The 27,753-nt window shown below is 32.6% G+C and overlaps 3 protein-coding genes across 5 annotated transcripts; 2 read left to right on the forward strand and 1 right to left on the reverse strand.

Annotated features, from left to right (window-relative positions):
- Positions 1-657: 657 nt before the first annotated feature.
- Positions 658-2,381, reverse strand: mRF1 (mitochondrial translation release factor 1). 2 transcript variants are annotated; one of them, XM_077428539.1, is made up of 4 exons: positions 2,041-2,148; positions 1,372-1,952; positions 1,032-1,286; positions 658-945 (listed from the first exon to the last, which is right to left on the reverse strand). In XM_077428539.1, the coding sequence occupies exons 2-4, from the start codon at positions 1,831-1,833 to the stop codon at positions 718-720; spliced, it is 945 nt and encodes a 314-aa protein (XP_077284665.1). In that variant the 5' UTR covers positions 1,834-1,952; positions 2,041-2,148; the 3' UTR covers positions 658-717. The 2 variants fall into 2 exon arrangements, with proteins under 2 accessions (XP_077284665.1, XP_077284664.1); XM_077428538.1 differs by having other exon boundaries at positions 1,372-2,381.
- Positions 2,382-11,887: 9,506 nt separating this feature from the next.
- Positions 11,888-14,091, forward strand: LOC143910175 (uncharacterized). The gene is made up of 4 exons (XM_077428540.1): positions 11,888-11,964; positions 12,049-12,148; positions 12,908-13,093; positions 13,192-14,091. The coding sequence occupies exons 1-4, from the start codon at positions 11,893-11,895 to the stop codon at positions 13,515-13,517; spliced, it is 684 nt and encodes a 227-aa protein (XP_077284666.1). The 5' UTR covers positions 11,888-11,892; the 3' UTR covers positions 13,518-14,091.
- Positions 14,092-16,547: 2,456 nt separating this feature from the next.
- p53 (transcription factor p53) lies at positions 16,548-25,523 on the forward strand. 2 transcript variants are annotated; one of them, XM_077428542.1, is made up of 8 exons: positions 16,548-16,704; positions 20,380-20,506; positions 21,117-21,174; positions 22,380-22,475; positions 22,802-22,997; positions 23,068-23,308; positions 23,395-23,593; positions 23,688-25,447. In XM_077428542.1, the coding sequence occupies exons 2-8, from the start codon at positions 20,391-20,393 to the stop codon at positions 23,862-23,864; spliced, it is 1,083 nt and encodes a 360-aa protein (XP_077284668.1). In that variant the 5' UTR covers positions 16,548-16,704; positions 20,380-20,390; the 3' UTR covers positions 23,865-25,447. The 2 variants fall into 2 exon arrangements, with proteins under 2 accessions (XP_077284668.1, XP_077284667.1); XM_077428541.1 differs by lacking the exon at positions 16,548-16,704 and adding an exon at positions 16,886-17,058 and having other exon boundaries at positions 23,688-25,523.
- Positions 25,524-27,753: the final 2,230 nt, after the last annotated feature.

The raw sequence follows: 27,753 nt of genomic DNA on the forward strand, positions 1-27,753 counted from the left end.
TCACTGGACGAAAATATACTATTATGAAGATTAATATACATGGGTCTACCTCACGGGACCGAAAGTGAAAGGGTCGAAAAAGCAAATATCGGAAGGCAAATATCGAAAATCGAAAGATCAAAAAAAAAGGTGCATGGTAAACGGTACTATGTATATATAATATATATATATGTGGCATGCGGTGAAATTGTCTCTCTTTTGGTCATACAGCCTTGTTTAATGTGCGCGCGCAGGATACGGGAGGAAAAGCCTGTTTCTCTTGTTCTTGTTGTATCCTGCTCGCTCAAATTAAGTGAGGATGTACGACGGGGGGGAGAGAGACTTTTACCGCACGCCACTGATATATGTACTAACCGTTTTTCATATGTATACATGATAAACGAATATTTTCGACTTTTTCACGGTCACCCAAAAAAACCATACATTGAGGGTGTAAATATTATTCATTGGAATTATTTATGCTGTAAAAAAGATTTATTACTTACAGTCTAATGAGTAATTATCACTGACAGTTACATATAATTGTCCGTATTAAAATTATTTAGTTTATTAAAATTCTACAATACTCACAATTTTCCAAATTTCGGTTTACCGGTCACTTTATAAGAGGAATCACAGAAAGACCGGTTAGATAAGGTTTAATTAAAAAAAATGATATAATTTTCAGTAACATTTATTCAACATCAAAAATTACATTACAACTAAATCTATTTTTTATCAAGAAGATTTATTTTCTTTTCGAAATGATTCAATAATTTCAAGTACACTTTGTCTATGATCAAAATGTTGCAATAAAATAATCATGGAATTAAGAGGTGGACCGCCTGCCAAAAAACCTTTTAGGTCATGAACTGTACCACCACTCCCACCAATTCGATGATCAGTTACTCTGTCTTGGTTGAAATTGTATGTTCGTATTTTTTCATTCCTAAATCCAGAACCAATCTAAGGAATATTAGAAGTAAAAATAGTTAACTAAAAAGAATATATGTACATAAAAAAAAATGTTTTCAAAAAGCAAATGTACATACTTGAGATTTTCGAGTTTCTTTTACTTTCTGGTCTTGTTCATTTTGTTTCTTTTGAAAAAGCAAAGCACGCAAACGAGCTAAAGCATTTTTTTTATTTTTAAACTGTTCTCGTTCACTTTGACATTCAACTGATAATCCTGTCGGTATATGAGTTACTCTGACGCAACTATCAGTTGTATTTACATGCTGTCCACCGGCACCGGAAGATCTTTTAGTTTCAATACGCAATTCGCAATCTGGTAATTGTATTTCTATCTAAAAAGAAAAATATATACATATCATTAGATTAATATGGTAGACCTACATATGTATGTGTTGTTAATTATTATTCGTAGATTACCTCTGACGGTTGAATTAATACTGCAACACTAACAGTACTGGTATGAAGACGGCCAGATTTTTCTGTTTCAGGAACTCGTTGCACCCTATGTACACCAGCTTCTAAATTAAGAATTTCTAAAACTCCTTTTCCAGAGACAATCATAGATGCGTGACGGACGCCTCCACCGTCGGCCACATCGATGTTTAGTAATTGTGTTGACCATCCACGACTTTCGGCATATCTTTGATACATTTCTAATAATTCTTTAGTAAACAGCATTGCTTCCTGGCCTCCAACACTGGCATTGATTTCAAATATACACTCGGACATGCCATACGAAAACTCTTTGGGAAATAATGATTCTAATATTTTATCATCGGTCAATTTCAATGAAGTTTCATATTTGTTTCGTTCTTCTTTCGCCAATTCTTTCATGTCACCTTTGGTGTCTTCGCTTTCTAAGTCTTCTAAATTTTTCATGTTTTCTAGGAGTACCTCTCGCTCACTAATTGATTGAATTAGAGAACGGAAATGTACAGGGGCTTTGTTAAAACGATATTCACTGCAAATGTTCTGTAAATATCGTTGAACAGCTGGGTCTGATATTTGAATCGCAGATTGATGGGCAAAATTAGAAAATCCATATTGCGATTTTAATAAATAGTTTCTGAACTGATATAAAATCACCTTACGACGCCAAAACATATTGAATAGATAAAAATATGTGACTGACCGAACACATAACCTTCTTTACTATTTTTGACAGCTGTCAAAATTTTCTATCGAACATTCCATATACATAATTAGGGTTGCCATACGTCCCATATATACGGAGTTGTCACTGTATTTCACTATTTGTCCTGTTTTCTCCCTGTATTCTGTGTGAGATTTCGCACATTGCGATCTTTGCTATAAAAATCGCGAATACGTATTATCTTGCAATTGAGTTCTCGTTAGTATGATATTGCAAGATTATTCCGCACAAAACGTCTCGCACACGTTACTAAAATCTCGATCACGGAACATCTGGCACTCGAAAATTTCATCCATCGAGATTTACTCACGTGAAATATCATACTAACGAGAGCTCGAGTGCCAGATAATACGTATTCGCGATTTTCGCATCACAGATTGTCGTTTGCGCGATCGCAATGTGCGAAATAATCCATTTACCATTTAAAAGATTATTTAGAGAAAAATAATACAAACCAACACTGCGAAGCAACTATAAAATTGAGTATGGTTGAAGTTTTTTGCAAATACAAAGTATATTGATCAGGAGATATGTCTAATAAAGCTATTTGAATACTTACGTGCCATTCCAGTCCACAATGCAAATTTGGAGATAATATTTTCCCTAATATCAACTCAATGATCGGACGAAATTTGCTGACGAAAACAGTTTGTCAGTGGACATAATTGAAGCAATTTTGATTTGTCATTATGATTTTAAAATGACTTGCGCCTAATTTTATAATTATGTGAAAGAAGAAAATCATATAATTAAGAAAGTAAAATCAACTTGAAAATATGACTGGGCCAAAAAGGATTAGACTTTTTTTATCACAGTAAATAAAACCACTACAGTAAATGAATCGCCCCGTATCAATACTTGGAAATTATGGCAACCCTACATATAATGGGCATTGCAAAGTTTATTGTTTATAAATTGTAGAAGGGGAATATATAAATGAAATTTATTTTTAATTATAGTATTCACTTAGAAATTTGATTAAAAGTATTCAGTAAGTACACGGAACTTTAAATCGGTTACTTAATCAGAGAAATCTAATAATAATAGAAATGGTTTTAGGCATCATATTGTTGTCAAGTGAGGAATGTCGACAGACCTTTACAAATAATTTTAGCGTCAGTTGTATTTGATGCTTGGTGCTCGACTTTTCTTTTTTATCTGTATTCTACGCGCGCACATTAATACGGGAGGAAAAGCCTGTTCCTCTTGTTCCTGTTGTATCCTACTCGCGCAAATTAAGTGAGTATGTACCGTTTACCATGCACCCTTTTTTATCTTTCGACTGAACCCTTTGTGGCCAAACCAGGGTTGTAGAATAGCCTGTACGCGCCGGTATGGCGTCCCGCCACTATTTATCGGCACCGGTACGCGACCCGCCATAAAATTTTCAAAAATCAAAATAGTATAATACTTTATTTTTTTCGAAAAGTTTTACCACTTTTGAAATATATTTTTCAACCAAACTAGATGAAAAAGAGCGATGCCGTGCATAAAAATGCTATCAAGTTCAAGGATACCACATGTGAGGCACCAGATGTGTCTTTAGCACATTTAAATATTGGTCCCCATTCATGGACACATTAACGAAATAAATGGGCTCCGAACCTTTTTTTTCGTTTATGACGGCTCAAACCATTGTCTAGGGTAGATGTTCAGTTGTACTATCGATACATGAGGGTAGGTAGGTACATAGTTCTCAAATGAATTAACAAATAAACGCCTTTGTGTCATGAACTGAAGGATACATTCATCACTCGAAGATTGCTTTGAGGATTTCTTGCATAATGCAAAAAAAGGGTCGTATAAAAAAATAAAAATAAAAATAAAAAAAGAAATTAAGGAGTAATGGGTGCGTATAAAAAAAGCATTCGGTAGATATGTGAAAAATGTGAATGTTGGTAAATAAAAACGATGTCAACGAAGATGAACTCTGGAAGTTACTTATTATAGTTTTCACTATTCTTTGTTAAATTAAAGTAATAATGAATTGCATGTTTCTAACTTTGTTATTTATTTGTAGTATCGTTATGATTACTAATTTTTAATACCATTCCAGCTTCTAAATTAACTTCCTTTTTCCATTTGCTTCCTTTCCCGGTAAAGTGTTGGGCTTCCACCTTCTCACCGAACAATACTTTTAAATCATCTTTTAAGTAAGTACTGACAAAGAAGAGCCTTCCGGCATGTAGCGTTTTCGACCTTAGAGTCATCTAAGTAGAGTCGAAATTAATTATGTAAAAATGCATGTATTGTAAAAATTGCACAAAAAAATTTCCAAAAAAGAATTGTGCAAAATCGAGCGTACCGGCACCTCAAAATTTAGCACTACACCACTGGGCTCAACTTCTTTTTACATACCTCATTTATTTATTTTTTTCACTGGTAACGCTAAAATTGAAGTGGTGTCGAAATGGAACCACTGGGACACTAAGGAAAAATAATGAAATTGTGGTCATTCCACGGCACCACTGGGACACAAAGGCATCGAAGATCTTTCGATTTTCGATCTTTGCCTTCCGATATTTGCGTTTTCGGGCGTTTCACATTCGGGCTCGTGACGAAGACCTGTTGGGTTTTTGTCATATCGACAGTCGTGACAATACTTTTGGTTATTTCATATAGAAATTTTATATAGTAATTTCATACAGTAATTTTGTATAGTCATTTCATATAGTAACTTCGTGAAGTAATTTCATGTAGTAATTTCATGTGGTAATTTTGTATAGTAATTCCATGTAGTAATTTGGTGTAGCAATTTTGTATAGTCATTTCATATAGTAATTTCGTGTAGTCATTTCATATAGTAATTTCATGTAGTAATTTCGTGTAGTAATTTTATATAGTTATTTCATGTAGTAATTTTGTGTAATTATTTAATGTAGTAATTTCATATAGTAACTTCGTGTAGTATTTTCATGTAGTAATTTCATGTGGTAATTTTGTATAGTAATTCCATGTAGTAATTTCATGTAGTAATTTCGTATAGTAATTTCATGTAGTAATTTCGTGTAGTAATTTTGTATAGTAATTTCATGTAGTAATTTCATGTGGTAATTTTGTATAGTAATTTCATGTAGTAATTTCATATAGTAATTTTGTATAGTAATTCCTTCTTGGTTATTTCATATAGTAATTTTATATAGTAATTTCATACAGTAATTTTGTACAGTCATTTCATATAGTAACTTCGTGAAGTAATTTCATGTAGTAATTTCGTGTAGCAATTTTGTATAGTCATTTCATATAGTAATTTCGTGTAGTCATTTCATATAGTAATTTCATGTAGTAATTTCGTGTAGTAATTTTATATAGTTATTTCATGTAGTAATTTTGTGTAGTCATTTCATGTAGGAATTTCATATAGTAACTTCGTGTAGTAATTTCGTGTAGTAATTTCATGTGGTAATTTTGTATAGTAATTTCATGTAGTAATTTCATATAGTAATTTTGTATAGTAATTCCTTCTTGGTTATTTCATATAGTAATTTTATATAGTAATTTCATACAGTAATTTTGTATAGTCATTTCATATAGTAACTTCGTGAAGTAATTTCATGTAGTAATTTCATGTGGTAATTTTGTATAGTAATTCCTTCTTGGTTATTTCATATAGTAATTTTATATAGTAATTTCATACAGTAATTTTGTATAGTCATTTCATGTAGTAATTTCTTGTAGTAATTTTGTATAGTAGTTTCATATGGTAATTTCGTGTAGTAATTTCATGTAGTAATTTCGTGTAGTAATTTCGTGTGGTAATTTCATGTAGTAATTTCGTGTAGTAATTTCGTGTGGTAATTTCATGTAGTAATTTCATGTAGTAATTTCATAATAGAATTATACATTTAATTTCATATAGTATTTGATTTACCGACAATTGTGTATACTCAACATTAAATATTTAGACTCATTGAATTATCCGCTCATGAATGTGTGTGCCGACTCACCGTTCAAAAGTTATGTTCGAAAAATATGAGTGAAAAAGAAAAAGTTGTAGGCGTGTAAGCAAATAAAATTTGACAACGCTATAGGACGGCGAACAACAAGACAACGCCAAAGCAATCGCAGTAGGCGAACAATGGGACCGAACATTTCGGGTGATTAACGTCAGGCAGTTCTTCGTGGGATAATTTTCAAACGTGTCTAATAAGATATTTTTTCACCATCGTAATGACGGATGATACCTTTACTTATATTGATGACCAAAATGAGCAATATGGCAAAGTATGAAAACGATCGGATAAGAGGCAAAAATTTTCCTTAATAGTAATCGTAAGTGGAAGTAAAAAGAGTACAATCTAACATATAATTTCGAAAGAGACTTTGTATATATGTACATATGTATCTGTATGTAACCTTCGTTGGTTGGTTCGTAGACAACATATTCGATTTTTTTTTTCGATTCTTAGGCGCCGATTCGATTTTTTTCAATTCGAAGTCCCCGGGTCAAAGTATTCGAAGTCCCCGGGGGTGAAGGCGCCGGGGGCGCAGGCACCAGGGGCGAAGGTTTCGGGGGTGGAGGCGCCGGGGATGAAGGCTAAGGGTGCACCGGGAGTGACGGCGCCGAGGGCGAAGGCGGGGCCGCCGGATTCTGGCACATAATTTCGAAATAGACTTGTATACATACATATATGTTGTTTTATTCGTGACAGTCAATTTAATAAAAAAAACAAATGAGTATTAAAATAAATTTATATAAAATAAAACTATTCAAATAAATTCAATAAAATGTGTGTATTAGATTATTCATGTTTAAGCGTATTTTTAATATAAACATATTACAAATACCGAGCGAAGCCGGGTAAAACCACTTGTATGTATATAAAAACTCGAAGGCGAAATACACTGAATAAGTCGAGAAAACAAGTGTCGAAAAATCTCAAATTAGTCGAATCGAGTAGGCCCGCGAGTGTTCACATGACGCTATAAAATTTTATTATTTGAATAATTCGCTTGACTAAAAAAGTTTTAGAACTATTGTATTTTGTGTAGATATTCAATTCCCAGTTGCAAGCATTTTGATGTTTCTCGGAAATTTAATTATTACTTATTTCTGATCAAATACACCTATACAACTGATTCTGAGTAATTTGATATAAAATGTTTGTCTAGATTAAAAATCTTGATTGGCACTTTATTTTTTAGTATAAATTTGATTGCAATTCAGAATTACCTTTAGTATAACTTCTAGCGTTACTTCTTTACTTCTTTACGCTACTTCTTTTTACAATTTTTAATATGAAACTGCTGCATTTGTGGATTTCAATTGCGTTGGTAAGTAAATGCAAAATAACACAAGTATAAAATATGATTAAGTCTAAATGATTCAATCTGTGCTAGAGTTGATGCATAATAAGGGGAATTTCTATGTTAATTATTTTTATTTTTTACTATGTGATGTACGTATTTGATGTCCGCGTCGGTAACCGCAAATGCATATTCTACGTCACTAATTTGTTAGCAAAATGTAATGGTCGCAAAACTTTTTTTTTTCATAAACATTTCGTTATAAGCCGTTCGATTAATTGTCATAAAATATCGATGACAAAAATCTGATTGGAGTACAAACACATTTTTGTATGCAGGGCTTTTTTCCCATGTAACGCGGTGGAACGGCGTTCCGGCACCTTTTTTCTCGGCATTTTTTACGCTTCAAACGAATATTCTATATAAAATAATTTGAATATAATTTTTTCTAATAAAAAAACTTGACAAGAAGTGAGTTCTGGCACCTTTTTTTTTTCAAAAAGTAAGCCCTGAATGTATGTAAGTATGTACATATGTACATATCTATAATACATGCGTATATTCTTCCAATATGATTTTCAACCGGTGTGGCACGACAATATGGATCAATATTTTTTAAATTTCACTATTATTAAACTTATTTCATTGATTACGTCATTGATATTTCAAACAAGAATTATTTATGAACTCGTTTTTTAAATTCCCTTATATTACTGACATACTGAGGTACATACATATATTGAGAGCCTTGTTATTATTAAGTTGAAAATTATAGAAAAAAATAATAATAGGTAATTATGTTTATTTTTCTATGGCAACTGGTATTCTATCAATTGAATCATATTCATACTAATTTTCGAATAAATGGCCTATCGCATAACGTATACTGATTGATTGATCATATCAAACAGATAGTATTGAATTAAAATTTGTATTGTAAATCGGTATATGTATGTCCACATTTAAAAGCATGTTAAGAAAATGCGGACTTTTCACTTTATTTATAAATTAAAATTAAACAAGCAACTCTTATTTTCATTACATTAAGAACGTTTGAATAAGTTAGGAAAACATAATTTGTGTGTGCATGTATTTGTTTTAGTGATTGATAAGAACAGGAAAAATATAATACTGTTTGTTTCGACTGGGAATTTTATAAACGCGGTCATAAAAACTGCATACAAATGTATGTACATATGTACGTATATACAATGACTTTATATTTACAATTGTTTAGTTAGTTGAAAAATCATAATATACACCTACACACACACACGTATGTACATACATATACATATATATATGTATATATGTATACTTATTTGAAAAATGATATAAATGTAACATTATAATGTATGTACATACATAATAAGTATATCATTTTCTATCAATTTTAATCTTAAATAGGTATGTGCATATTTAGGATACATACATATAAAGTTACATTTCATAATATAATTAGTGCGATTGTCACATGATTAATTCTATGTATATATGTATGTACATACATATGTTAATATGAATCACGTGGAGAAATGACCACATTATTTCTCTATTTTTATAATGTATTACGTTTTAATGTGGAAATATAATTATTAAATTACATTCATAGGCGTATGTCACATGATATTATATATTGAATCGATTTTTTAGATACTTTTTTGATTGCAAATTTTATTTAATTACTAAATAAATTTATGATAAGTATGTATGTACATATGTACATATGTACATATGTAGTATGTATCAAAAATGTTACGGAAAAAAATCAATGAAAATATCAAATATATAGTCATATAATTGTATATCTAAATTTACATATATTAATAATTTTATGTCACTAAGTAGGTATATTAGTTAATATCGTTAAATATATTTTTATATAAATACCGTGTTCTTTTGTTATATGCATGCTATTTTTTCAAAGTAATATATCACCGTATATAAACAAGATACGACTTCTTGCAATAGAATTTATATTTGACGCATATTTCAGTAAATATACTTTTTAATTTGACTTGGTAAATATTGATATAATTATACATTTTTTTAGGCAATTTTATATGTATCCTGCACTGAAGCTGATCTAGGGTGTGGAGTATGCAATAGTTTCGGTATGAAATGTGTGAGCAAGAATGCAGTTCTGTCTTGTAGCACAATTGGAACTCCTCAGCTGATAAGATGTCCAACAGGAACGTTTTGTGATATCAACAAACTTCCATTTTGCCATGCAACCTATACACCCATATGTCCTTTTTGATTTTTTGAATTAATGTTTCACATAAAAAAATAAATTGTTTTATTTTATATACATATTCAATAATGATTTAAACAAATATTATATACCTATCTTATATTTGAAATATATAATGTTAAATTGGTCTTTTAATTTTTTTATTTATTTGAAAAAAAATAAGTAATCACGATCAATATGATTTAAATTTTATGTGCAATAATTATTAAGTACTTGTGCAAAAGGTAAGTGATATCATTGTATGCATTAAATATGGGTGTTATTGAAATATCATTTCATCCAAATAATGTTGATTTAATCACAGTGCTATAAGCGTAAAAGAATATTAAATTAACAGAAAAACACGAATATAATATATCCTAACATATTTTTTTAATTAATCAAACATGATAAGATTGTTATCGTATGCACATACATATGTATTTGTAAATAAGAACATTGCACAATGCGTTGATTTTAGAGGAAATAAAATAAGTTAATCCACGAATCTTATCTATTCACATTATTCTTGTCAATAACACAATTTCTGAAGTAGATATTTCATCGTACTTGAACTTTACCAATTATGCAATGTATGTACCATATGTAGTAAGTATCGACCAAAATACTATATTTTATACTATTTATTCTACTACTTTTGGTAGTTGCTGCAGTGTCCGTTTGTAGACATGTTCCAGATGGGTGACCGTCACCGCACCGAATGTTAAAAAGTCGAAAATGTTCGTTTACCATGCATACATATGAAAAACGGTTAGTATACATATCAGTGGCGTGCGGTAAAAGTCTTTCTCCCCCGTCGTACATCCTCACTTAATTTGCGCGAGCAGGATACAAGAGGAACAGGCTTTTCTTCCCGTATCCTGCGCGCGCACATTAAACAAGGCTGTATGACAAAAAGAGAGATAATTTCACCGCATGCCACTCATATATATTATATATACAAAGTACCGTTTACCATGCACCCTTTGATCTTTCGACTTAAGATCTTTCGATTTTCGATCTTTGCCTTCCGATATTTGCTTTTTCAGGCTTTTCACTTTCGGTCTGGTGAGGTAGACCCATAAATAGCAAATAGTAGACTAATCTAATAGTAAACATTTTATTAAATTTATTTGAATACTCAATTGTTTTTTTTTTATTTAATTGACTGTCACGAACAAACAAACATATATATTAAGTGTCTTTCGAAATTATATGTATACCAAAATCCGGCGCCTGCACCCTCTAGGGCTTCGCCCCCGGCGCGAAGGCGGCTTCGCCCCCGGCGCGAAGGCGGCTTCGCCCTCGGCGCCTTTGTTCCCAAGGACTTCGAATTATTTGTTTGATGACGTCACGGATTTACGACCCAACGAACGAAGGTTACATACATACATACAAAGTCTCTTTTCAAATTATATATTAGATTAATCGTCGATATAATTTTTACGGTTAACGTTAAAAATTTTGGATGCTAAATTTTGTATTGCGTATATATATCTATGTATGTATGTATGTACATAAACATCACATCTACTTACTTCCTTACTCTGATTACTCTGAATAGACTTCGGCGTTGGCTTGGTGCTCTTTAAATAACAATATACTTTTCCATTAGTTAACGAAGCAAGAGAGCAAAAAAGCACGGTTGAAAATAGTATTAATCTATTTGTTTTTCATCCCAACGCCGATTTTTGGTCATGACAATCTCACAGAATGGTCATCAACGATTGAAGGTAATTCCAAGGTACTAAATCGAACTGATCGTGTAAACGTAAACCGTCTTTGATGGCAAATTGGCTTTTGATTTTGAAACTCAGCTATAGTTAGTTATCGATTTATTTCGGCCCAATTCAAATCTTTAAAATGTAATAAAATTTATATTCAATATGTGACGAAGATTAACTAATTGAATTATGTTTTAACATGTCCAAAATATCATCCGATGTCAGCTGAGATTTTGTTAATAAACAGGAAAAGTGACACACGTGATACACTTGTGGGTGTGTGTGTTACGGTTTCCTGGTCACGCCATTCTCGCTTAACCGCAATCATCCACTAATATTATATTATATATTAAACGAGTCAATTAAAGAGATTAACGGATTTTCAAAAACTGATAAAATAATTTACAAGTCGAAGCTAGAACTCAAGATTAAATTTGAATATCATTAATACCTACTACGCATGTATGTACATACAAATTTTTAAAAATCTTGGATTTTCATGGTCACAAATACTGCAGGCTTAGATTCCTTATCTCAATAATTCTTAAATACATAGTTGTGTTTGAAGACATGCATATAAAATGAAAAATAATTGGCGACAGTATCAATCTTTCAAGATGTTTCGTATAGGCATATTCGCAATTTTATCATTAGTAAAAAAACATTGACCACATAAAATCACTATATGTGCGTGTATTTATATTATTACAATATTTACATTTTCATAAATATTTCAGTGCTGCATATGGAGAGTGACGGCTACTTGTAATATTTGCAGTCCAATAACTAATTTTCGATGTACAGCGTATAATAGATATCAATTTTGCGATGCTACCGGTACGTATTGTATTGTTTTATTTCATTTATTTATACATCACAATTAACAGTTTACTACTAATAATAAAATATATAGTGCCTGCATATGTATGTACTTGCAATCAATATTTTAAAAATTTAAAGGAACATATGTACATATATTGTATGTTTGTTTCACTATTTGCACAATTCAGTATTCACACCAATTTAAATCATTCGCATTGATATTAGAATTATTATATTAATGTTGTCTTTCATCCAAAACAAAAATTGTCTGGGTTCGGTATGAATTAAAATAGTGTTACACTCGGGGCAGGATACAAGAGGAACAGCCTGTTCCTCTTGTATCCTGCTCGCGCACATTAAGTAAGGCTGTACGATAGAAAGATATATAATTTTACCGCACGCCACCGGCGTAGAGGTAGGTTCAGGATAAAAATAAAAGGCCAAATTCGTTTCACTGAATTTATTCAACGATTCAAAAGGTCCACACGTAACTAACGCTCACTCCAGAATACTTGATCTACCATGAGTACCTCCTTATAAATCACAAGTTGCCCAACACAGCATCCCCGATCCGTTGGCGTGTCTATTGTCTAGGCACGTAGGTCTACCCATACTCACCCGGTTCTCTGAGAACCCGAGTGTATCCTTTGTTCGGGGACTTACTCAATCCCGTTAGCCTAATCCGGGAGGTCTCTTTTGTGAGTGTCTCTATACACCCGATACTCTCTCCTATGTTCCCACGTTACATTAGTATAATATTTTCTTATTATATAGGTCCCGTAGGTGCCGTTTATACGTGTCCAGCAAACAGCTATTGTTCAACAGTAGGAGGTTCGATTTGTTCAAGTACAACATCCCTAACAATTCCTGAATGTAAATGTGGCGTATGTGGATTACTACCAACTGCTTCCATCTCAACCACAGCTTGCATTACAGATACTCAATTCGCAATTTGTTTCGGTATATACATGGGTTTCTAATAATAATACATAGATATAACAATAACAGAAAATATACATGTATTTATATATATGCGTATCGAATTCTAAAAATTTCAGCAGGTGGCGACATCATTCCAGACACTGGTTCCAATAATTGCCCAACAGGAATGGAGTGTGTAGAAGGAAGGGATGCGGCTAATCCTTGCGGTATTCCAACGGTACCCAGAGGCAACTCCTGTCCTGTTGGATCAGCTCCAGCTCCAGCTCCAGTCTGTTCAGCCACGGGAAGATTTCCAGTCGCAGGAACTATGTGTAAAAACTATAATTTGTGTACGACTCTTGTGAATGGAACTCTAACTTACTACACGTATACTTGCCCTGGAACGTCTACATTTAGCCCCGTATCTCAAACCTGCAGTACCACATACGTATGCCCTGTTTAACTCGTATTATATAACAAAATTTACCTCATAATAAAAAATATTTACCTTATTATACACATCGTATAAATTTTGTAAATAAGACGATGGTTTGATTCTTTTTCCACATATTGATTTTTTATATACCAACTTTTCATACGTAGTTTTTATATACCAAATTTTCATACATTGAATTTATAATGGACGTCACTCAAATTTAGGTAACAAGGCCTCTTGAAAAGATAAAGAAAGTTAAATAAAATTTTATTATTTAAATTGTTTAATTAAGTACCTGCTAAGAAATAAATACACAAAACTTGAATTTGGTAGTAAATATTTGGTCACGTAATATTTTAAGAACTTAACAATAGTTGAAAGGTTTGTATGTGTGGAAGAGTCTACAAAGTTGTGGTATCCGAAATTGCATCAATTACAATCTTCTAAATTTGGTATGTAATTATTATAGGGGTTAACCGTATATCGTATATAATAATAGCCTAATGCGTGCCCACCCACGTGTTGCGCGTGTGCTGTGTTTGAATGTTCGTCATGTACGTTGCATATAATAATAATATTTAAAATTAAATTCATTTTTTGGAAAAAAAAATTCTTACTTTTAATTTATTCTTTTGTTTATGTCGGCCGATCAAACGGAGTGCACAATTATGTGCACACAGGCCACTAGTAATTACATAATTCTGGTCTGGTGCATACTATTTCAATGTATGTTTGTAGCAATTGTACTTAGAGGATGTTCACGCTAGGATGCAATGTGGAACCGAGAATCAACAGATTTGTACTTTGCACTGTAGGACAAATAGTCCAGTCAAATTAGGGATCAACCTCGGAATGAGAGATAATAAGCTGAATTTTCGTATATACCTTAATTTTGGCGTTCTAAAAGTTGTCTCAAAAGTCTCATAAAATCTAGTGTATAAGTCGTAAGTTATTCAAGGTCAAAGGTCAAAAAAACAGTTTTTCACGATTATCTCAGTTTCTATTGCTCCAATGATGTTAACAATTATTGTAAAAATTGTAGAACATAAAATTTGCGACAAATTTTATTTGAAACATTTTTTCATGCGCTCAACCGTTTTTGCGATAGAGGATTGCGGATTGGAGGTGCATTTAGGTACTTGTACATACATATGTAAGTACATAAAAGGTTTTTAGCTGTAATGATTTTTACAAAGCGAACATGTGTACATACATACTGCTAAAATGTCTGAAACGAATTGATTGACATCGAGTTGCTAGTTATTGGATTAGGAAGTGGGATCACGACCAAACGTCTAACGATACAATGTCTACGACAAAATGATAACGTGACATAATGTCTACGGACAAAATGATAATGATTTCACGCATTGAGAATCACACACGTGAATTATCACAGTAACAAGAATTCGAGTACTAGATATTCCGTAACCGCAATTTTCGTGGCAACGATTGTTGTCGGTGAGATAGCCATTTGCAAAATTGTCCATTTACCATGTAAGCATACTAAGCAACAAAAAAATTGGCCGAGCGGAGACTAATCAAGTTTTACTAGGTTTGATCCACTAAATTCAAATATGATAATGATTTTTGTGGGCTTGCTATCAATTAAAAATCACAATCAATAGAAAAAAATCAATACTAGATTTTGAGTTAAAGATCGAAAAAGTCAAAAAATTGCGCATTTTTTTAAGTGCTCATATATCATAAACGAGAGCAAGCCAACAAAAATCAATATCATATTTGAACTCAGTGGGTCAAACTTGGAAAATATTGATTAGCTCCGTTCTGTAAACTCAAAAACGTTTTTGTTGCTCAGTGTAATCGAATGGGTCGTAATTTGTGGTAATTGACTATTTGATTCAGCTGTTCCTTTATTTCGAATGAGGGGACTGGAGGTAATCTTTTGGCACATGTAGATGACTTGTGGCTTACGATCAAGGTCGCCCTCGTTCATTTTTTGTTGCTTCGGTCGTCAATTTGGGCTTTTCAAATTGTTAAAACGAAGGCGCTTTAAGGGTAAGGTGATCATTTTTTTATAAACCTCCTTTTTCAAATTGAAAACTAGGACATTTTATCAAAAAATATATTTTGTTTTTCTTAATATATACTTCCAGTGCTTTTTTCTCATGTAACGTGGAACGGCGTTTTTCTCAGCATTTTTTATGCTTCAAACGAATATTCTATATAATATAATTTGAATATAATTTTTTCTAATAAAAAACTTGATAATTAGTGAGTTCCGGCAGCTTTTCTTTTCAAAAAACAGTCCTGCATACTTCCCTTATTAAATACCAATATAAAGAATTAATTACCTTTAATGCTTTTATAAAATTCTATACAGAACTGGTTAAAAATATTCTTATCGATTAGCAGACATTTTTAAGTTTTAACATTCAATATTGCGTTTTACCACTGGACCACATATTGTGCATCGAAGAAAAAAGTCCTTCGCCTTATGTGTACGGGTCTACCTCACGGGCCGGAATGTGAAAATACCGAAAACGCAAATATCGGAAAGCAACGGTCGAAAATCGAAAGATCTTAAGTCGAAAGATCAAAACAAAAGGGTGCATGGTAAACGGTTTTTCCTCCCGTTTTCTGCGCGCGCACATTAATACGGGAGGAAAAGCCTGTTCCTCTTGTTCCTGTTGTATCCTGCTCGCGCAAATTAAGTGAGTATCCCTTTTTTATCTTTCGATTTTCGATCTTTGCCTTCCGATATATGCGTTTTCGGTAATTTCACATTCCGGCCCGTCACGGAGACCGGATGTATACATATGTTCTTGGTAAACAAAGAAAATATTTGACTGATTTATCAATATTTTCGTAAGAGACATCATTTTCACCGAAAGCTTTATATATTTAAATTCATTTACATATTAGACAAAAAGTGTACTGGTTTTATCTCACAATTTACCAGGACAGATACTCAAAAAAACTGTACTGTAAGAATGGTCACCTTATTTAAGGGTCGTGTCGGGATTGAATTGTACGCACGCACGCTAATTACCTACAAATTTGTAAAGTAAACATTGTTTACAGCGCATTTCCCGCATCGATAAGGAGACGTCAGGGAGACGCGTCATGGTCGACAAAGAGGCGGTTAGATCGTCAATGGAGCGGCGACGGTTGGCGGAGGCCGGCGCGCGAACGAGCCTCGCCACTGGTTGACGGGAGAACGGAGTCAGCTTTGGCGTCATCGTCACTCTTGGTACGTATCCGCCGATCCGCGCCTTTTTACAATCGGTGACGAAGCCGAAGAGTGGTCACGGGGATTGTCATTCCGATACCATCGCACCAACACATGTGCACACCACACACCGCACATCACACATGCCCACGCTCAGCGTAAAAATCGTACAGATTTTCCTTCCCCTCCCCCCGCCACCCTTCTCATACGATCGCTCCTGTCGTTGCCTCTCAGTATTGTCGCGTCTTTCTCCCGGTTCGGTTCCGCTCATTGGCTATTCAGTGGTCAGTCAGTCAGTCAGTCATCGTACGATGAAGCGTCTACTCCAGAAGCCGCCTCTCCTCAATCATCACCGACCACCGAACTTCAGTCAGTGTAAGTTTGAATGTCGTGTCGGTGCGACTCTGCTGTCACTCTCTTATGTTTCCTTCCCTGCCATTTCACAATCCACTCCCCCCCCCCCAACTCCCCCACTCATTTACCGTTATTTCCTCATGATTCATGTTCAACTTTTCGTCCTGACGGAGACAATCCTTTCAATATCGCCGATTCACAATAATAATGCATATGATGAAATACTATTTGCTTTGTCCCAGACTTCACCCACTCTGCTATATATAATTTACGAATTTCAAATTATAAACGCATTTTTTAATTGACATTAAACTAGTTTCAATAAATATGATTTGAAAAAAATGATCGTTGGAAATAAATTTGGTAGCAAAATTTTTGGCTACCAAACTAAGCACATATATATATATATATATATACGTGTATTTTTTTTAGATACTTTTAACCGTTTGCCCGCGGCCGTCTTCTATGGAAGCTTTGGGCGACAAGTCTGTAGCGCGGCTGTCTTCCATAGAATTTCTGGACTTTGCATGGGATTTTGAAGCTTATATGCGCCTATTTCAACTGTTTTAAAGTTCAAAATTGGTTGAATATATTACTGAGTTGAATGCCATCTATTCAATTTGCTTAAAATGAATATATACCAGTCAAAAATTAGTTTTTTGTGGAACCATATTGAAACCTCGTTTATGTGACGTCACGTCTTCATACAATTATGAAGAATGATTATTTGACAATTAATCCAAAACTACGAGATATATTATTGTTTAAAATAATACTTTGTGTTAATTAACATATCTGGTTACTTGAGTAAATATTAAAATCTGTATTTAAGGTTGAAAACTCGATTGCCAAATTCGCGAATTTATTCATTGCCGCGGGCAAAGGGTTCAACATGCGACAAATAAAAACGCAGCATCCCTAGGCCATATGGTGACCGGAAAAATGCACTCTAGATAGTTGCACCTTCAAATTTTCAAAGATACTCAAGGAGAACTAATGCAATAGAGTTCCACACAAACAGCATCAAGGGCTATTTGTATGTTATTCAAGGGTGCTAACCTTTTTTGTGGTTCTTTTTGAGCGCCTTTGATAATTAGGTCTTTCGAAACTGCGCCACTATTCGGTGCAATTTGTGCATTTTTCCGGGAACCGATCGGTAACGGCGAATCCTATATTTGAAGAAATGTAGGAGAAACTTGTCGGTTGCACATGGAAATGCATACACATGCAATCTCCTAAATATATGCATTCTGCACGTGCAAATACACCCGAATTCGGTTTGGGGAACACCCACTGTGTATGGTCACAGCAGGAAGCCAAGGACACGTGACGTCCCATACCACTCATATAGTACAGGAATAAAAATATTTGGTACTTATTGGTTATATGGGCGCAACTGAGCATTCGGTATACACACTTATGTACACTAACATACAAATACACGTCAGTTATATGAATTCGGTATGCTCGCCGAGTATCTGAGTAAATAATTTTCTATTATAATATGTGAAATTGCTTTATTTTCTGTCCTAACAGCTCAATATGTTAAAATATTTAGTCAAAATTTGTCTGTTCATTAAAAAGGTCACTGAACTAGTGGCGGAATAAGCAGTGGGTGGCTGCCAGGGGGCTAACAAGCTGGGGGGGAGGGGCCCCCCGAGTAACCCGTAGGTTGTAGTTTAGGAACATATAGTATTGTGCATTTGAGTTCATTTTGGGTGTGACTCATTTGAAAGATTTCAAGGTAGGCGCTTCTGCTCTCACTACATAATTGCAAATATTCTATGGCCGTTCAATTATTATGCAAATTCTGGAATTCTTCTTGAATCCATTTTACAATAAATAGTACAATTGAATAAAATAAAAAATGTTTAATCATAGTTGAACAAATATTATTGAATCAGTTTTGAATTAACCTTGCGTATTTAGATCGTTGAAACGAGAGCACGGTTGACATAAATAAATAGGATGGACGAACGTGTTTGCTTATTCGGCAGATATTCAAAATCTTAAAAACTACATCTATTAGATTGGGTTTGATTAGGGTTATAGTTTTTCAGTCTGATATTTTATTTATCAGCAAAGTATGTAGACAATAGATTGGCCTTTAAACGTAAATTTATATGCATGTATGAAGTATGATGAGGCTAGTTGACGCAATGAAGATACTAAAAGATATTGAAATAGCAATGGGCGGGTCACATAGTTAGTACAACGGACGAAAGAAGTACTCAAATGGTACCCGAGAGAATGTAAACGGGTGCAAGGAAGGCCACAAGGCAGATGGCTGGATGAAATTAGAAAAATAAGTGGGTCGAGTGAAACAAAGCTGATAATGATGTGCAGGTATTTGCACACACATCCAACTGATATCTTGTTCATTTAACCGAGTCATCTAAAATCTACGACTTAAGGAGTAATTACTATCCTTTTAACATCTACATACTACTTTCTATGGTTTAGACCAGCTTTTTATTGAATGACATTCCATTATTTCTATTAAATTTAGTCCTTAAAGACATTAGTGCAATTTTGGGTAACCACATTTGTCGTAGAATATGACTTTACTAATATTATATATAGTTTTTTGAACACATCAAATCTGTACCAGGTTCTCTTAATTTACAATTCGAATATTTACTTGGATTCATTGGTCGCTGCATACGTACATGTATCTTTGCTTGTATTGAGAGAGGTGACTCATTAACATTGGTATAATATACATACATATAATTGCCCAACATTTGCATAACTTCAATAGAAGTTTTTAAATTACTTCATTTTAAATTTGTCGAATTTCGCATGATTGTTATACGATTGCGTCATCCATATTCGCATTTGATATACATATGTAATTACGTGCGTATGTGTATTAATATCAGTTATATTGTATTGGTTTATCTGACATTTGGTTGTAAGCTACGATATTATTAGTATAATGATCCCTCGCATGCAAAATATCAGAGCCTTGAAAGGGTTCTTACCTGAAAATCTATTACTCTGGTTACTACATATAAACTCGGCATTACTCAAGCTATGTTTTATAAAAAAAAATCTATTTCTGTGCATGTATTTTATAACTGCCTAACCTATAAAATAATCGAGGTGTTCTGTTGAAATTTTTGGGTCTTTGAAGTTTTCTGTGGAAGAAAATGTTTGAGAAACCCTGCCGTGAAACACGTTCCTTTGTTATTAGACAACTTGTGTATATAAACATCTTATTAGTGGATGCTTTTGTATTCGTTGGTTCAGTCGAATGTTTTTGTTGTTCTATCCAATGGGGAATTATTTTTGTTCATTTTACTTTTATGATTTTATTTTTGTTTATTTTATGTTATGCAGATAATTACAATATGGATGGTACCGCTGAATACAATATGGATGTTAACTTTATGAGCCAGAATGAGCTGCCATTTTTGATGGAGGAGTCCTTTGACATTACCCCATATGTCGACAATTTGGGATTTACGTGAGTAGAAATGTTAAAATTTTAAAATGCCAGCACATCTGCCTATCTGAGATGTACAACTTTATATATTTTTTTAGAATTTGTATTATGTTATATGTATATTATTGCTATTGGCACTAAGGAGAAGCAATATGCGATTCTTAATGGTCAGCTAAGGTGCTCTAACTGTTATTTATTTATTTATAGTTTTGGACCATTGTGGCATTTCAGGAAGAACCTAATGCGCCACAATGGCCTAAATTTAAAAAAAAGTAATAAAGCATAATAAAATGAATAAAAAAGGAAAAGCAGACAAATATGATAAAAAAACAAGAAAAATAATACATAAAAAATGAACAAAGGTGAAAAAAATATTAATCGCGAGGTTCATAATAAAGCTTTTCGACCAATAGGAATCGAGTTTATCTGCTGCCAATATGACCGGAACGTAATATTGATTTTCGATCTTTGAAACAATTTCAAAAATTGTGTTAAAATTATGATATAATGGTATTAAATTCTAAAGATATCTGCATTAATCATCAATTTATGCATTTGAATGAGCTGTGACTTAGTTGAGGATTTTTTAACATTATGTTTATTCATTTGTGTCCTATATTTTATATTTCAGGTCTCCACCATCTGACGAATTTTTTAAGGATTCAAAGGACTTCTTGCAAGTACCTCATGTGAGTTGAAAAATTAGAATTGTTAGTTATTATATTAATTTATTGGAATTTGACCTTGACTTGGACCTTTTTGTCTCAACTAAAGAATTATATGTATGTCTACATAATATAACCGTTCTAGTTTGCCAAGATATTCCAATTGTATTTCATACGTTTTGTTTTTTTCCCGCTGTAATGCTAAAATTCTAGTCGAATTTGTTTAAATAAAATGAATATCATCAAATCTTCTTTACGTCCCATGTCCTCTTAGAACACTGGAAACCAGAATTCCCATTATTATTTTATTGACGGCTGCTCTAAATAGTGCTTGGGTTCCAAGGCCGTACTACTTGCTGAAGATTCTTCAACCATGATGCTTTCCGCCAGCCTCAATTGCGTTGGCCTACGATCTTTTCCTGAATTATTAGACGCAAGATATCTAATTTGCTAATCTTATACTCTAATTTGCGCCTTTTCACATTGTTGAACTTTTCAACGTGTTTTCCCATCAGGGCCAGCACCTCGGAATTGGCTCTACGCGCCATCCATCAGATTTTCAGCACCCTTCTGTACATATGTCTACATCTCAAAGGCGTACATCTTTTTACACATGGCATCATGCTTCTGTCCCATACACAGGATGCTGAAAACGTAATATCGTAAAACTATGATAATGCTTTGCTGAGATCACGTGTGGTTAGGACATTTCATTTTTAAGAATGCAGCTCTTGCTTGTTCCACCCTGGCGCGAATTTCCCCATTGCTCTCACACGATTCACCCAGATGACACCCAATATATCTGAAATGAACAACTCTTTCCACCACGTTGCTGGAAATTTTTAGAGAGTCCATATTATGAGTCGACAGACATATATTTGAGTCACCACTATATGATTAATGTACAATAAAAATGTATGTACAATTCATAGATGTCTCGTTAATTTCGGAGTTTTCAGTGTCTTGTAATTCAGCGACTTATATAATAAAAGTACTGTATTGTTTGTAATTGGTCAGGAAGGCGCATTGGGGTTTACCTGTAAGGCCTTCCTGGTATAAAATGTAATAAAATGAATCAATATATTAAATAAATACATATCATCCATTTCATTTTTAAAATCTTTTATGTAGCTTGTTCTGCCATTCAATGCTATACCTGCTATAGCATTGAATGCACACCATTGCAATTATTTTTTATCACGTGTTTATTAGGTATTTATATTTTATAGCCGACTTCTGGTCCTCCCATTAGAGGAGATTTCGGAGGAGTCTGCAATTTTGAAATATCATTGAATGGAAATGCAACAGACAGGAAAAAGTTTATGGTAATTATATTTTAAATATTTTCACAATTTTATACATCTATATACTGTATTGGCCTAAGTATACGGCGATTAGTTTTTACCTAAATTTATTTGTCTGTAAAATACGTCTAAATAAACTTAAACAATAATTTGAACATTAATAAAAGATTAATAATCTCTCACATGCGATGCACCTGTTTGAGTCTATGTCAGGGTGAAGTGGTTGCCTACAGTTGTATTTTTGTTGTGATTTGGGTTTTTATTTTATTTACATAGGTTGCATTGTATTCAAGCTAATACAGTAATAAAAAAGTATTGTTATTAAACATTTTTACATTATTTTTTAGTATTCGCATAAGTTAAATAGAGTTTTCCTTAACATGCTTGCTGAAATGCCGATTCAATTTAAGTGGGATTGGGATCAGTTGAAAGAAGTATCTTTATGGTTACGAGCCACCTTGATTCTCTCTGGTACAGATCAGCAAGAATCACGTGTGGTCAGGTGCCACAATCACCGTGTGCCAACTGATGGTTCCAACAAAGGTATTTAACGTTCAAGTGCTTCGTATCAACATTTCATTGATATTTTGTAAATCGTCACTGTTATATGCAGATGTTCCTGAAAATATATTGGCACACGTGTTGAGATCTGCTAGGCAGACTACTGAAGTTATCTACTGTGGTACAGAAGACGATGACCAACAATGGTTGAGTGTGGCAGTTCCTATGGGAAAAAAGCCACCTGAAGGTGCTGACTTTTTCAATCACGTGTACAAATTCTGCTGCAAACACTCATGCACATCAGGCATAAATCGGCGAAGAATTGAAGTTCTTTTCACCCTTGAAGATAACTTGTAATTATATATCAAACAGTAAAAATGTGTATCGAATATATATGTATGTATGTATATTCAATAATATCGTATGATGTTTATTTCAGTGGTGAAATATTTGGGCGCCGATCGTTGGGAGTCCGAGTATGCAGTTGTCCACGAAGAGATATGGACAAAGAAGAAGGAGAGGAAACAAAGTTGCGAGGAGATGGTCCTCCTAATAAGAAACGACTGATTTCGAATCCTCGTGCTATACCAAATACAGTGGCCCAAACGTCCAAAGATTCTAATGTGTATACACTGGGCGTAAGTATTTTCCTATAAAATAAACAACTGCTTTAATGTGACTATATATATGTATATATGTAAATTTAATAAAAAATTTTTTATTTATATTTAGTTTCCAATTATCGGTGCCGAAAATTGCAAATACATACTGCAAGTGGCACGAGATCGAATGGCTAGTGAGATCCTAGACATGGACCCTAGCCATCCAGAGTATTTGAAGTATCAGAAAATACTGTCTGAGTACAAAGTGCTGATGAGCGATTCACCATATTCGTGTAATCCGCATTGACTTGAATGAAAAAATAATAATTTGAGCGTTGATAATCAAGTGAACTTTAAATTGTTTTTACAAACATATTGTAATATGTATTGCCGATCTGCAACGTATTTGAGTGTTTTTTAAAGAATATATTGTCTTTCATAAGTATTTTTATACATTCACCACTGGTGCCATTTGACTGGTGTGAGACACCACTTAAATTTTTAATATCTCTTTCGACACACGAAAGGATTGATTTTTGTGCCTTCAACTTTTATTTGGAAGGTATTTTTTCCATCTATTGTTAAGTAAATGTTAAAAAAAAAACATTAACACATTACAATGCAGTCTATTTTTAAAAGCATTGATTTACTAATCGTTATATACTACTTAATTTTTATTTCTAACATTTAATATTTTTTCTTTATTTCTGCCATATACATTATATAATATTGCAATTGAAACTTTCTGAAAATTTCAATTGTTGAATATATAGTACATTTATATATTTGGAGAGCAAACTTTCAACTCTGTGGATATGTAATATTAATATACAACATGTATGCATATAATATTTATTGTCTTTATCTCAGTGATTTCCTATAAAGATATGTAGTTTATATTTTGGCTAATTTTACGGTATCTTTGTTTCAAATTACAAAGATACAGTAAAAAAGTATTTGGATGCTGACTTTGTGATTACAAATTTACATACATACGTACACATGTAGGTAAATGTATTCAATTTCTGATACAACCATGACAGTAATGTAGTAAAACATTATCTAAGTTGACCTCAATCTATCTGATTTCTTTTATGACGCCTTTTTTCAGTATTTTCCTATTCTATGTATTGATTGATTTTTATTTGTTATATTTTATTATATTTATATGTAAACTGATAAAATCAGATATGAAGTGATGTTTATGAATGTTCAAATGAGAATATTGTAGTAGATTGGCATCTAAGGTCTCAAATATAGCCAATGTATGTATGTAGTGAATAGGCAATTTGTTTTTTGTTAATTTCTTGAGCCATTATTGATCTTGTTATAAATACTTCATTTACTACGAGGCCTTAATTTTCTGAAATTGAATCACTCATTTATGCTTAGATGCGAATAAGAAGAGGTTAGTAAATATGGGTATATTTTATATAAAATTGCTCAATTATTTTAAGTTTCAATTTGGAATTTGATTTTGATATATGTTATATAGAATTTTAATTTCCCATGTTGTTTTTTTTTTATAATATATTCACATTTAATTTTTGAAAATTTGGAACAAATGTTGTTTTCTTAGTCATATATATATATATAGCCATTCCATTAAAAATCATTTTCGTATATAGGTACATATGTACTTATTTTTAAAGTTCATCCATGATATTTTTTTGTATTGAAATTAATAGTTTCTTAAATTCATATTATAGTTGTAAGATATCTATTACAGATTTAAAAAATATTTAAATACTTATATTACATACATATGTATACACACACATATGTATATTTGCATTTATTTTGATTACACATTATCGTCAATGAATGTCATTATTGATTTTAATACTATCTTTTTATATTAATTTTATTTTTTAATACATACATATTTATAAAAGATTTTGTTTTCCTTCTTAATTTTAAGTATTTTGAACAAATATATGCTATTTCCAATTAATAAAAATATTTGAATAAAAAAAAAATATGCAAAACAATCAGTTTTGATCGACTAAAACCAGTAGCGGCTCGTGCGTGAGAAACTACTTTGTCATAAACAATGTGATGCGCCCGAGCTATTACTTCAAGATCACATTCTTGTCATTACTAGTGCAGCATTGGAAAAAAATGCATTTCGAGATAAAATATTTCCAAGCTTTACTTAATTGTCTAGATAATCCCAAAGTTATTAAGACGCTGTCTAAGTTTTATTCTCTTTTTCGAATCACCAAAAAGGGAAACTCTCTTTCTCAACTTATTTTCGGGGTCTTTTAAATTGGTTGCCTTACGCTGTACCTAATCATACATGGTGTAATGCACTTGTTGCTCTAATATTTAAAATCTATATGATAGGAAATCCTTCAATATCAGTTGGATAAATGCGTCCAATGGCTAGAGAAGTGGAGAGTGAAAGCCAGCACTAGTAAATCGGTCCATGTAACCTTTACACTGAGAAAAGGGAACTGCCCACCCGCCATGATGGAAAACATAATGCTCCCACACAGACTCAGTTAAGTATTTGGGAATACACTTTGATAGATGCCTTGTCTGGAAAACTCACATCAAGAAAAAACTCGATGAACTTAATCTCAGAACTAAAAATATGCATTGGCTAATAGATGGAAACTCTGCTTTGATCTATTTGGTATTTCCCTACATCAATTCAGGTCTAACATCAAGAGAATATTGACCGATTGATTCATTTCTTCTCCTATTCTATTTTTCCAATATTTTTATACTTTAGTTTAGTTATGTAATGTGCTATTTAATCATATTATAGCTTTTATTATTTTCCTTTTCATTTGCTTATTTTGTATTTACCTTTTTCATTTGTTTTATATTTGTAAATTTCAATTTCTTCTTATATTCTATTTTATAACCTTTTCCCAATATTTTAATACTATAGTTTAATTATGCAATATTCTACATATTTTTTCATGCCTTTATTCTTTACTTTTTAATTTGTTTTCCTTATATTTATCTTTTTCATTTTTGTAAAAATCTATTATCGGACTCGGATGTTACATATATTATTTATTTACTATTTGTTTTTTTTATACATATCTATGTACATCCTGTCTGTTGATTTTTCAATTAATAAAATAAAAATAAAAATAGTTGGAAAACAAGATACTCGGGTATAACACAATCATTAAACTGGTATGGACCTACGGAATACAACTCTGGGGCTCCGCTAGCAGTTCTAACATTGAAATCCTATAATGGTTCCACAACAAAATTTTGCGAACAATAGCTCACGCCCCGTGGTTCACAAAAAATACCGAGGTACACGAGTATCTTAATACCCCAACCATCGAGGAAGTAGCTGCGAAACTTAACATCGGTTATAGGAATCGTCTTGCGTCCCACCCAAATCCTTTGGCGTGTGGTGTGCTAAAGGAGAAATCAATGAATAGATTAAAAAGAAACAGCCTTAGATAAATAATAATTAAATCCTATATAAAGGACTGTATCAGTGATACCGTATCACTAATGGGAGATATCGTTCACACAATGAAGCTCCAATCAAACCAACTAATAAAAGTTGAAGACTGATCTTAGTTACAATTTAAAAAAAAATAAAAATGATAGGAAATGTTCCTAAAATCTTAAAATATGATATGATACAAATATACGTTTATTTAAATTATTGACACAACTTTAACTAGTACGATTAATACATAACTTTCGTTTATTAATATTATTCATTTTTATGTTCGATCTGAAATCTAATTGATAAACTCAGATTTTCAGTCACTGTGAACATAATTATTATAACGTACAGTTCCATTAAGCGAATTACTAACCATGCAGATTTTGCAAATTCTTTGTTTAAAGCTATATATTGAAGAGTAGGTTCGTAAAATTAAAACAAAGATGTGTTTATAATGATTATTTACAATATTAATACAACATGTATATTTTATTTTATTGTTACAATCAATATACACTCGTCATTACAGATCGCTCCAATGCGACGAGTGTACGATAACGGTCAGAAATACAATTATTATTACAATTTTTATATATATAATAAACATGAAATTATAGAGATGTCTATAGAGATATCTATAAATTTCAAATTGCTGTGCATAATTATACACACAGATTTTGTGACAACAGGAAATTATCTAATACCAATTTTCAGGAACCGTTTCAACAATGATCAGATAAAATTGGCAAACTGTGATAGAGAAACGATC

This window comes from Arctopsyche grandis, chromosome 4, assembly GCF_051622035.1.
Source record: "Arctopsyche grandis isolate Sample6627 chromosome 4, ASM5162203v2, whole genome shotgun sequence".
Lineage (NCBI taxonomy): Eukaryota > Metazoa > Arthropoda > Insecta > Trichoptera > Hydropsychidae > Arctopsyche > Arctopsyche grandis.